General features: G+C 45.7%; 1 protein-coding gene across 1 annotated transcript in view; it reads right to left on the bottom strand.

The window, feature by feature from the left end:
- Positions 1-13,271, bottom strand: part of CCDC186 (coiled-coil domain containing 186) — a 143,128-nt gene that overhangs the window by 90,619 nt on the left and 39,238 nt on the right. Inside the window, exon 3 of the mRNA XM_077454981.1 lies at positions 10,610-10,736. Within this exon, the coding sequence (XP_077311107.1) occupies positions 10,610-10,736 (127 nt within the window). The remainder of the gene's footprint in view (positions 1-10,609; positions 10,737-13,271) is intronic.

Genomic DNA, 13,271 nt, shown 5'->3' with positions numbered 1-13,271 from the left:
TCTGAAGGAAAAAGGAGGTCCAACCCGGTACTAGGAGGGTTTACCTAATAAAGTGGCTGGCGAGTGTAGATCCTAAAACAAACCAGGACAGGTGATAAATTCGTCCATCCTCAGTTCTGTACTTGCCAGAGACTGATGTCGTGATAACGGTTCAAAATTCAGACCGATGCTGCAGCCATATAGGCGAGTATGAATGTACTACTCCTTTAAGTTTATCAAAACTATGTAATAGAAGGATAAATCTAAAACAATTAATTCAACTTGTATCTTTAACTGTAGGTCCTTACATTACATGGCTGATTATACGACCCCAACACACCATCACTCAGACCCGCTTCATTGGAAAAATTGGGGACAGTTGCATGGTGCCCCAAAGCCAGAAGTACTATAGGGCATGAATGGAGATGCAAGGAAGGTATCAAGATGAAATGTGTTCATTTTATAGTAAATCATTTTGGAAAAAGCAAATACAATTGTGGGGTGCATCGCCAGCAGTAAGGAGGAGGACAGGTTTCCTATACATCACGTGTGTTAAACACAAGGCCTGTGGGCCTAATCCAGCCCACCAGGCCATTTCTTGTGGCCCTTGCACCTTTCCTGCAGCTGTGATACCCCCCGTGTCTCCACCCCCCACCTTTTCTCAGCAGTCAGCGGCAAAGAGGACAGAACTCCTACACAAGATCCTGCGCTTCTCCATGCAGCCACAGCACCCCCTCCTCTCCACCTCCCCTGGTCCCAGCATTGATTGGACTCCGGCAGACCCTGCACTGTTTTTCAGCTCTCCCCCCAACTTCTTCCTGGCAGCAGCACAAAGTAAGGGGGGTGCACTGTGATATAAGGGATGGTGGGGGACTCTTGATTGGTGGTGGTGGTGGTGGGCTTTTGACATCTGATGTAAGGGGGAGTGGGGTGTAGTGGACATCTAATCTTACAGATACAACCGGCCCTTTGAGGGCAACCATAATGCTGGTGCCGCCCACTATGAAATGGAGTTTGACACCCCTGTTCAACATAGATCTTTAGTTCTCACTAGAGGGTTCACCAGCAGGAAGAATGAAGTCCTGATTCTCCTATCCAGATCTATATACATTTCATTTGAGAGATCTTCACAAAGAGGAAGAATTTCCAGATTCCTATGAATAGATCTTTAGTTATCATCACTAGAGGGATCACAAGCAGAAGGAGGTCCCGATTCCTCTATATATTTAGGGAGACCTAATTTAGAATACGGTGTCCAGTTCTGGAGACCTCACTTACAGATTTAGGACCCTTTCACACTGTCGGACCGTTCAGGTCCACCAGTCAGTTTTGACGGCGGACCTAAACAGACGCTCTATGCTAGTTTATGGAGTGACGGATGTCAGCGGTGACATGTCCACTGACATCTGACCCAGACGGATGGCCCTACGTTCGGATCCATCGCTGGCGGATGAGATTGGATGAGATTTGATAAAAACGGAAATGCTGTCCGTTTTCATCCAATCTCTCCATAAAAACCAGCGGCACTCGACAAGCCCCTCCCCGCTCAGTGAGCGGAGAGGGACCTGTCATCCGCCGGCTCAGCGGAGATCAATGGAGAGGCGGACTCCGTGGAAGCGGATCCGCCTTGTGAGACAGAGGCCTTAAACTTAGAGATTTTGATAAGGCAGAGTCCAGAGATGGGCCATAAAACAAAACATATAGAGAGAGACTGTAGGAACATCTCTACCCTCGGAGATATGACAACAATCCACAACTTCAGCCGTTTGAATAGGAAGATTGACACTCATGTAGGCCTCTTACACCAAGGCTGGAATTATACCACTGGTTCCATGTCTTTTACACCTTCCATCCTGTACTTGGACAGCCAACATCTACACATTCCATGGTGCTTGATTAAATGGTCTGTGGATGTGTATAAAGTATTGGATTTAAATGTTCCCAACAGTCTTCAGAACTGGAAATTACGAAGGTAGAGATGTTAAAATGATATTATATGAGGAAAACAGATTTTGTTGAAGGCCCCCCCAATCAGGGATGGCTGTTCCAGTTTGATCTCTTATATGCCTCCTGCAAACAAGTTGTTCTGTCTGAAAATGTGCACCTCGCTGCCCTCCAAAGAACGTCCCGTTTCCTCAGGGTGTGGGGAGACTGCATAGTCCTCACCTTATTAGAACTGAAGAAGTGTCTTTGGGAAGTTCCAAAATATCTTCGATATTTCAGAACAAGTCTAGTTGAATGTGTCTAAATACTACTAGCTTATACTCATCAGGTGTTGTCATGCCACAGGGCGAGTGCCGATGACAGGCGTGTTCCTGCTGCCTCGCATTCCACAGAGGTTCACACGTGAAAGTCATCACATGTGACGTTCTTAGCAGACGTCATCTCCCTGAAACTCTGAACACTTGTATTCTCATCAACCAGTGTAGTCAATGCTCACAAAACTGAATACAAATATACAATGCCCAAATTGCATCTATATTCAACCAGATCTTACAAAAAAATATATTCTGGGTTAAACTAGAACACCAGTCCAAACTTGAATTTTATTTTATTTTGGACAGATCATGGAAAAGTGAGAAGCATCTTGTTGTTTGAGTCCTCCTTGGGGAGATTTCCCTTCATTTACCATTCCAGAAACCTGACAGGAAAGATAAGAAACGCATCCATTGTAGCTGCTGAACAGGATTGTCTCAGCGGTAAAGATCAGCAAAATTGGAAGTTTTTTTGCTTTGCAGAACATTTTGTTGAAAATTGGGACATGTTAGTTAAACGCTTTGTAGTCAACAAGGAAAGCAAAAGTAACCATTTGCTTAACGGGCACTTATACCCCCTCCCTGCCCAGGCCAAATTTTCAGCTTTCGGGGCGGTCACACTTTGAATAGCAATTGCGTGGTCATGAACATTGTACCCATATAAAATTTGTAGAATTTTTTTTCATGCAAATAGAGCTTTTTTGGAAGTATTTAATAAAAAAAAAAAAAAAAAAAAAAAGAAGACCAAAAATTTAGAACAAAAAACAAACCAAAGTTTTTCATATTTTGTTATAACATTTTGTACACTTCACTGTAATTTTTCTCCTTCACTGATAGGCTGCACTGATTAGCAGCAAATGCGGGGGCTAAGGGGACTGATGTCCCTCTAACAGAAGCTGCAGCTTTTTTTTCCCTTCATGCTGGCCCTTTACCCCATTGATTATCAGCCAAGTCCTACAGACTCAGCAATCACAGAGTGCCACGGGAGGACGTCCGGCAAATGAACCCTGCGCTGTAGCAGTCTTTCGGCTATAGTGCAGGCAGTAAGTGCTTAAGGCTAGGTTCACACTATTGCGATGCGGGAACGCCGCGAATCCGCGGCGTTTTCCCGCATCGCATACCTCCCGCCGGCAGTTCACACTGCCCTATGCGGACGGCTGGGGGTGTCAATGTTATGTTAATGACACCCCCAGATCCGTCGGCATATCGCAGTGCGATCTGCCGACTCGCACAGGAATCGGATCGCATGGTGTGAACCCCCATGCGATCCGATTCCGTTGCGGACCCAAAAAAGGGTCCTGTGCGAGTTTGCTGCGGGACAGCTGCGAGTTCAGCCATACTATCTGTATGGCTGAACTCGCAGTGCTACGGAGATCGGATGTGATTTGCTGTGCGAATCACATCCGGATCTCCCCCCGCAGCAGTGTGAACCCAGCCTAAGGCAGTTTTGATGGTTTTTAAGGTGCAAGGAATTTTGAACGTCTCCTAATGCTGCACACACACACGATCAAACAATCCGTTTTTTTACCCAAAAGTCCGGCGGACTAAGAAAGTAGTTTTGCACCAAAATATGTCCGCCGGACTCGCTGTCAGGCGGACAATATGGCCGTGTGTGTGCTAGTCCGCCGTACTTTTGAAATGAACTGACTTTTCCCACACAGAGAAAATCAGTTCATTTTGAGCGCGGCTCCAAGTGGCAGGGACCAGCAAATGAAGCGCTGCTGGCCCCGTCACCTGGTAAGCCTGGTAAGCCCTACACCGAAAAAACGGTGTGGTGGTCCCCCCCAGGTCCATATCAGACCCTTATCCGAGCACGCAACCTGGCCGGTCAGGAAAGTGGTGGGGATGAGCGAGCACCCCTCCTCCTGAGCCGTACCAGGCCACATCCCCTCAACATGGGGGGTGCGTTGGGGAAGGGGGGCTGCGCAGCCCCCCCACCCCAAAGCACCTTGTCCCCATGTTGATGAGGACAAAGGCCTCTTCCCGACAACCCTGTCCGTTGGTTGTCGGGGTGTGCGGGCGGGGGGCTTATCGGAATCTGGGAGCCCCCGCTCATCTTCGGTTCTTCTTGTCGGGCCTCCGCACCTTCTTCTAGCTCTTTTACAAGCGGTGGCCTGGTCATCTGTCACCGTTGTCTTCGTCGTTGCCTTCTGTTCTTCTTCTCTTCTTGAGCTGTTGCCTCGTTGCTGTCTCTGGCCACAATGACAGGCATGCGGCGTCTTATATAGGGACATCACCGGATGATGTCCCCACCGATTATGATGTCACAGTCCCAGACCTGTCATTGTGGCCAGAGACAGTGACGAGGCAACAGCTCAAGAAGAGAAGAGAAGTAGGGCTGCAACTAACGATTATTTTCATAATCGATTAGTTGGCAGATTATTGTTTCGATTAATCGCTTAATAGCCTTAAAAAAAAAAAAAAAAAGTGGGTCAAATTGACGTTCATTTTCAACCACAGTGACAGGAAAATTTGGAAATAGAAAACTTCTCGGTCAAAGGAATTTGCAGACAGTGTATGTGGTTTTTGTTCAGAAATTAAGTGAAAATTTCAAACAAAATTCTTTCAGTGAATGTACAAAGATTTTTTATCTGAATATTCTCACCTGAAAATTGATCCGTGAGGCCAGCATAAGGCTCAGTACACACCTATGCAGCTTTTGCTTTGATCTGTTTCTGCACTGCTTTTTGCTGTGCGTTTTTGATTTTTGCTCACATGATTTTACTGCAATTTGCATTTCTTTTGGGCAGATTAAAAAACACAAATTGCTGCAAAAATGCATTACATTCTATTCTGCAGCTTCTCCATTGAAGTATATTGAACCAAAAAAGTTGGTTAGTTGTCGAATAATCAATTAGTTGTTTCAACCCTAAAGAGAAGAACAGAAGGTGGCGGCGACGACGACGAAGACAGCGGCGACAGAAGACCGGGCCACCGCTTGTAAAAGAGCTAGAAGAAGGTGTGGAGGCCCGGCAAGAAGAACCGAAGAGGGGGACAAGACCCCCAAAGTCGGAAGAAGACCCCTGGACGGCGGCGAAGAAAGCCGGACTCCTCCTCTAGTAAAAAAAAAAGAGCTAGCAAAAGAGAAGATAGCGGAGGAGTCCGGCGAGAAGACCCCCCAAGACAGAAGAAGACCCCCGGAGCTGTGCAATAAACTATTTTTAACCCTTGTGTGTTGTGTTTTATTTACATTTTTTTCACAGGTGAATGGGTAGGGGGTACATTGTACCCCATACTCATTCACATAGGGTGGGGGGCCGGTATCCGGGGGCCCCCTTATTAAAGGGGGCTCCCGGATTCCGATAAGCCCCCCGCCCGCAGACCCCGACAACCAACGGCCAGGTTTGACGGGAAGAGGCCCTTGTCCTCATCAACATGGGGACAAGGTGCTCTGGGGTGGGGGGGCCGCCTTCCCCAAAGCACCCCCACATGTAGAGGGCACGTGGCCTGGTACGGCTCGGGGGGGGGGGCGCTCGCTCGTCCCCACCCCCTTTCCTTGCCAGCTGAGTAACATGCTCGGATAAGGGTCTGATATGGACCTGGGGGGTCCCCCACGCCGTTTAGTCTGTGGGCAGGTCCGCTCGTTCGGACAGTCCCGCGGACTTTACGGCGGTTTGTCCACCAGACTAAGTCCGCCAGATAGTCTGATCGTGTGTAAGCGGCATAAGAGTTAAAGTGGTTTATTCACCCTCCCTATCCTGCATTTATTTTTTATTAAACCCCTACCTTCAAGGTGATAAGATCTGCACATATGCGGTGCATGCTAGCTCATTATGTATGTTTTGTTTTGTTTTTGAAACGCTTGTTTTTTATGTTATACTCACCTGCTCTGTGCAATTGGTTCCTCCATTGGATCCTCCACTTCTCAGGTCCCTCGCTGGTGCTCATGGCTCCTCCCTTCTGCCTAGTGCTCCCACAGCAAGGCTTACTCCCTCCCCTCAGCCTCTCCCTTTATTGGCTGTGTCTCAACCAACGAGGAGGAATAGACACCGGAGAGCCCAGGCTATCATGCACATTGCTAAATCAGGATCAGTCTCAGGTGTTTGGGGTGGCTGGGAGCACATAAAAAGGTTTTTTAGCTTCATGCATAGCGTGCATAAAGGTAAAAAACTTTCAGCCTTTACAACCACTTTAACAGTGCTTTGATTAATTGCTATTTTACCATGAAGCTGTGTTTGACTACAAGACATGAGCCTTGTGTAGGACCTTTTCTAAACAATGAACCGTGTCCCTGTAGCAACGCAATCCCTTTTTTATCTTTGAATTTGTTGTTTGAAGATAAAAAGGGCAAGATGACTAGTTATCGTTAAGCCAATACATAAAGCTCATTCTGCAGATTATAACCATTGACACTCCTTGTACATAAAACCAATAATATGAGCTGCAGAGAGCACGTAACAGCAAATCACAGAGAAGGAAATCACAAAATCACAGGAGGGTTAAACACACAGAATGGACTTTCCTCAGGTTGTAAATTACAATTCAGTCTTTAACCATTGAAATGCACTTCAGACCTCTGGACTTGGGATGCTCTTAAGAGGTCCAGACAGAATGACAATGAAGGCTCACAAATGGCAATGAACTATGCGATTTTTATGCAAAATGTTGCTTATTTTCTGCTTAATGAAAATATATATATGTTTTTTTACAACAAAATCGGCTCTACTATTATTTTTGCGTAGTTTCATTTATTTATATATGTTCTTTTCATTTGTGTTTTTCCTTTTTTGTGTATTTTATCATTTGTGTGCTTTTTTACCAAAAAATAATGAGACCAATAACGAGGGGCCATTTAGCCATTTATTTAGCACAAGCACCATATTGGGTTAGGTAAAAGCAGCTTCTGTAACCCTTAAAGCAAAACTAAAAACTCACAAAAATACTCAAATCCACATTCTAACGATGTGGCTGTGAATTCCTCGTCAGTCACTGTCATCTTCTCTTCAGCTACTTTCAGGTGCTGGGTTTTCTGCCTTCTGAAGGGCTGTAAAGGGAATGACGTCATCCTACGCACTTGCACAGACTTCCATCATTCCAGCACAACCAGAGTGGGCAGGAATGCACGCTGAGCTGCATGCGCAGCAAGTCCCATCCATGTCGATTTGGAAGCAGTAGCTGCACAGCCCATCTGTCAGCAGGGCAGGCGTGTGTCACACGTGCTTTCCTGGCACTCACAGAAATGCGGGGCAGTGCCACTAACTGGTAATGGCACCCCAAGTAATCTGGAAATGCACGGGTTCTCGTGTGCCAAATTGCATAGTGCCGCACCACCATGTGGTTCGGTAAAGGACATTTCCTCTCCCTCTCCTCCAGCACCTTTCCCTTCCCCACTCAAACATGCACTGGTTACCGAAATACTTAAAAAACCCTCACTAGACCCCACCTGTTTGAATAACTTAAAACTCATCTCCCTGCTCCCATTTGCCTCCAAGCTCACCGAACGCCTTGTCCATGACCGAATGAGTCACTACCTCACCGACAACAACCGTCTCAACCCCCTACAGTCCAGCTTCCGTCCACAACATTCTACTGAAACTGCTATACTAAAACTCACCAATGACCTACTAACTGCTAAAATTAATGGCCATTACTCCATACTCAGACCTCTCTGCTGCCTTCAACACAGCTGACCACTTGCTCCTCAGCAAATTCCACTCCCTTGGGCTCTGTGATTCTGCTTTATCCTGGTTCTCCTACCAATCTCACTGCACAACTCCATCTCCTCCGCTCCTCTTCCTCTTTCTTTTGGGGTACCCCAAGGCTCCATTCTTGGGCCCCTCCTATTCTCACTCTATACCTCTTCCCTGGGCCAGTTGATAACCTCCCATGGCTTCCAATACCACCTGTACGCCAACGACACCCAGATCTATCTCTCAACTCCTCAATTCCCCCCCTCGATCTCCTCACGGATCTCAAACTTACTGAATGACATATGAGTATGGATGTCACACCACTTTCTTAAACTCAATCTTTCTAAAACTGAGCTTGTAATATTCCCTCCTTCCCGGTCCCACCCCCCCCCCCCCCCCCCCCATGACTTTACCATTAAGATCAACAGCACAACCATTGGTCCCTCCACACATGCCAGGGTGTTGGGTGTAATCCTTGACTATGACCTATCCTTCAGCCCCCACATCCAATCACTGGCTAAATCCTGCCACCTTAACCTCCACAACCTCTCCAGAATTCGACCCTTCCTCACTAATGACACCACAAAGCAACTTTTTCACTCCATTATTTCCCGCCTTGACTACTGCAACGCTCTCCTTAATGGTCTATCCTTATGCAGGCTACCCCCCCTTCAGTCTATTATGAATGTTGCTGCTAGACTAATACACCTCACTAACCGATCCGCGACTGTTGCCCTCTATGCCAATCCCTTCACTGGCTTCCCCTACCCCACCGCATAAAATTCAAAATACTAACCGCAACATACAAGGCCATCCACAACATCGCCCCCAGCTACATCACCAACCTAATCTGCAGAGATCGCCCAATTGTCCCCTCCGCTCCTACCAGGACCTCCTTCTCTCTAGCTCCCTTGTTACCTCCGCTCATGCTCACCTTCAGGACTTCTCCAGAGCCTCTCCCATCTCACTTATTCAGGGAAGCCTAACCCACACCCACCTAACAACTGTCCCCAAGCCACCCCCATCAAATCATTCCCCGCATCTATTACCTTTTGTACCACCACCCCCTCCCTTTAGAATGCAAGCTCTACGAGCAGGGCCCTCCTGTTTCTTCTGTATTGTACTTTATTTGTGCTGTTCCCCGCCCCTACATTGTAAAGGGATGCGTAAACTGTTGGCGCTATAAAAATCATGTATAATAATAATTTCTCATGTAAACACTCCTTTTGCTATGATTAAAAGGAGAAGTACAGCCAAAGATAGTATGGCTGTACTTCTATGGATCACAGGATTGCAGTTTGTTCTGCTCGGTGACTGGCGTCGCGTGACGTCACTCCTGCGCATATGCATATGCATGTGTCTTGTAAACGGGTGCTGGCCGCATCTATATGTATCCTGAAATAGGCACAAATAGGAAAGAAAAGCAGCATGGACATAGGCAAGTATACTTGTTCATGCGTGCTGTATTAGATATTATTGTCATTTTTTTGTAGGGCAGGGTGGAGGGTCTATCTATTCAGAAGTCCAATAACTGCTGTATAATTTAGAGGGAACCTCCTATGCAAATCTATTGAAATGCTTCTTGCAGACCGAGGTCTGTAAAGAATTGTATGACAATTCTTGCCCTAACTTCCTCTACGGGGAACAGACTGGATTTGTCTCTGCTGCAGTTCAGTAACACTTAAAGCCTGGTTAACACCCATGCGTTTTCCAGTGCTTTTTAGTTTTTCAGAAACATGCTACAGTACATTCACCATGGTTTCCTATGGGTCATGTCTACATCTGTGTGCGTTTTTCACCAATGCAAAAGGTCAGGGACTTTTTTTGCCCACAGCAGGTTGCATTTTTGGTTCCATATATTTTAATGGAAACGCACCAAAAACATAGTGCTTGCATTTTTGCTAGTTTCTCCCGCAAAACAACAAACACCTCCGAAAAAAATTGCAAAACGCATAAAAAAAGCATCAAAAACATTTGAAGAAAATGCAAAACACATCCGGAAAACGCATCAATCACAACCTGCATAACAGGTGTGAACCAGGACTAAAGGTTTTCTCTCTTCCCAGCCTGTGATTGGACAGTCTAAGGAGAAGCAGCAAACTGATGAGCTCATCTCTCTGTTATGCGCCTCTCAACTATCAGCATATTCCTTCTGCACTGCAACTGATTGGCTTCTTGTGTTGCTTCTGTCTCTCAGTCTAAGCTCTGCTGTACAGGGACTGGAATACCAAGATAAATTCAGGTACTTTTAATTTAGTGAAGTATTGAGTACAGAGCTGCATTAAAAAGATTGTTTTTTTTAATCCCAAGCCCAACATTTATACGCACCTAGGTGGATGCAGTATCTGTCCCCTGCTGCCACTGCTGATCGCTCAGTTGTCCCCTCCGCTCTGAGCAGAGAGCCAGGACTGTCAGTGGCTCTGGGTTGTGGAGGGGGTGGGAGCGGCTGGCTCAGGCTCTCGGCGGATAGCTGAGAGGCTGAGGCAGGTACAGCTACAGGCATTTGGGTGGATCCCAACCATACAGTGGGGATCTTTCACAAGCATGGACTGGCTGAGTAACATCAGCTGTCAGTGGGCTTTAGCCTGCAGTCGGCTGAAAACAGTTTACAGGAATGTAGAACGAGCTGCACTTATGTGATCCATAGGAGAAGCACAGCCAAACAAGCTATGACCATACTTCTTTAATTTGTGTCCTTCATATCAGCCTCTGGAGCTCAGTTGTAAGCACTGCTGTGACTGTCACCTGTTTGATGGAGGTCAGATGAAGTATCTCCGTCTCTCCTCTTTTCCGCAGGTCTTCTCTTAGATTGTCCTTCTCAGAGCAGATATCCAGGATCAGCTGCTGGTGCTTCTTATTCTCTTCAATCAACCTGAACAACAGAAAAGAAGTCTCAGTATCTCCTACATTTCAGGCTTCATTGTGTTGCATTCACTTTCATCTGAAGCTTAAAGTGGTTCTAAATGCAGAAGGGAAGAGCATCAGCGGGGGACCCAAGAAGAGGAAGATCGGGGCTGCTCTGCGTAAAACCATTACACAGCTAAGTATAAAATGTTTGTTATTTAAAAACGCCTTTAAAGTGGTTGTAAACCCTTACAAACCACTTTGACCTACAGGTAAGCCTAGATTAAGGCTTACCTGTAGGTCCAAGAAATATCTCCTAAACCTATACGGTTTAGGAGATATTTGCCCGAAGACAGGCACCGCTGTCTACGGCGCATGCACCGTAGACAGCGGCGCACTGAGCACGGCATTTCCAACAACGGAGCTGACAGTGGCGGAGCTGCGAGACCCCACCGAAAAGATGGATGCGGATGTGCTCCTGTGTCAGGTAAGTGACACATAATGGGCTACTATGCGATGCATAGTAGTCCATTATGCTTTGCCTTTGCAGGGAATGAAAGAGGAAGTAAACCCATCAGGGTTTACTTCCTCTTTAAGATCCCTTTAGTGCCAGTTCACACCAGATGCAGTTCCGTGTGCTTTTTTTTCTGCACTAAAAATGCATGAAGTGTTTTCCATGTATTCCAATGGCTCTAGTTCACACCAGTGCAGTCAGTCTCCGGTCAGTTTCCGCACCAGAAACTGACCAGTACTGACTGCACTGGTGTGAACTAATGCCATTGGAATACACTATGCATGCATTTTTAGTGCAGAAAAAAAAGCACACAAAACCGTATCTGGTGTGAACTGACCCTTAAGCTGCCTTTATTTCGCTTATCTGGTTCTTCCCTCATCAACATGCTAAAATTTTAATAAAATCCAGTTCCAAACATATACAGCCCATTTAATTTCCTGGCTAGAGGACATCCAGAATCATCTAGCGCTTTCCTCCCCAGCCTGACTGTCCCTGTCCCGCCCCTTTCATTCATTGGGTATTAGTTCCTTCAATCATGGAGGCTCATAAAGGCATTTTGATATTTGCATAACCCCTCCCAAGAGCCAGCCCACTGCTTAAATCAGGGCTGAGGACTCTTGAGAGGTGTACTGAGGCAGGGGGCTGTGTGTGATGTTTTCAGGACAGCTCTGATCTGCCTGCATTGCATACAGAAGCATATAGACCAAGTTCCTTTATTGTTATGTAAAAGAAACGTTTAATTGAATCTGGAACCTCCTGCTACCCATGTTAATGCATATGTACAGTGGCAAAGGGAATGAGCTTTAAACGCCTGCATGCTTCACATACGATTACATAGGCAGCAGAGGTTTCTGTGCAAAGAGCGTGCTTCCAGCATAGAAAGTGAGCTGTCAGACACCTTATGGTCTATAGTAATGATCAGGAGATAGCTGATCATGTGACTGCTGTGACAGCCAATCAGAGTGGTCAAGTGTTTTTGCCACCCAGGTGTAATCGTCAAGTTAAAACAGACACTAGGGCTTTGGCAGGAAAGGGTAAATTATAAAATTAAGTGGGGGGGGGGTTCCAGGGGATGCAAAATATAAGAAGATTAAAAGTATAACTAAAGGCAAAAAAACAAAATACCTTTTTAAAGTAGGGTGCACACTATGAGAAAATCGCAAGAAAAATCTGTGCGAGGAACGATCGCTCGATTTTCGTATAATGCGTACACAACTTTCCACATCCTATTCAGACTTTGCAAATGAAAATTTTCAAAAGGGCAAAATTTTAATTTTTTCTTGTACATGAGCAAAACAAACAATTTCCATTTTAAGTGTACTGATTTTGTACAAGAAAAATCAGAGATACGAAAGACTGCGCATGATCAGAACAAAAAACAAAAACAAAAAAACAAAAACAAACGTACGAGAATTTTTGTACATTATTTCCTTCCTCGGTTCCGGCAGAGGAGTGCAGAAAGGCAATAAAAAGCCACGTCAGATTTCTATTGCTGTCTCTACCCCCCCTGAGGGAGATACACCCTCTCTATATGTCACGGTTATCACTGAAAGTTAAAGAAAATCAAATTTTGGATTGTCTCCAAAACAGGAATAGAGGGGAAATCTTCAGATGGGAACACTAGATCTAGTGACAAATTACAGATACCACGAAATTTCGGTGGCTGAAACATATTAGCTGAAAATTGTGTTTTCTGCATTTTTTAAATAGAGAAAACAGTGCAGATAATGGTACCGAAAACGCACGCAATTTTAATGTGTTTATGGTGTGTTCTTGATGTGTTCTTGCTGCGTTTTCAATGCATTTCAACGGGAGGTGCGTTTTTTTTTTTTTGTTACTGACCAAAAATGCAGCAAGAAAGATTTGTAACACCGCAATGGACCAGTGTGAAGATATACATAGAATTTAGAGGGATGCATTTTTCTTAAGGTACACACACACACACACAAAACTGCCAGTTTTCACCTTAATGCATTAAGGTGAAAAACCTCCTGTGCTGCATCAGCGCCCCCGAGCCCCCCTTATACTTTACCAGAGTCCTGTAATTCC

Source organism: Lithobates pipiens, unplaced genomic scaffold (genome assembly GCF_037356315.1).
Source record: "Lithobates pipiens isolate NorthernLeopardFrog02 unplaced genomic scaffold, aLitPip1_a1.2 Scaffold_25, whole genome shotgun sequence".
NCBI classification, from domain to species: Eukaryota; Metazoa; Chordata; class Amphibia; order Anura; family Ranidae; genus Lithobates; species Lithobates pipiens.
The sequence above is the reverse complement of the archived record's forward strand: the minus strand, read 5'-3'. Positions and strand labels throughout refer to the sequence as shown.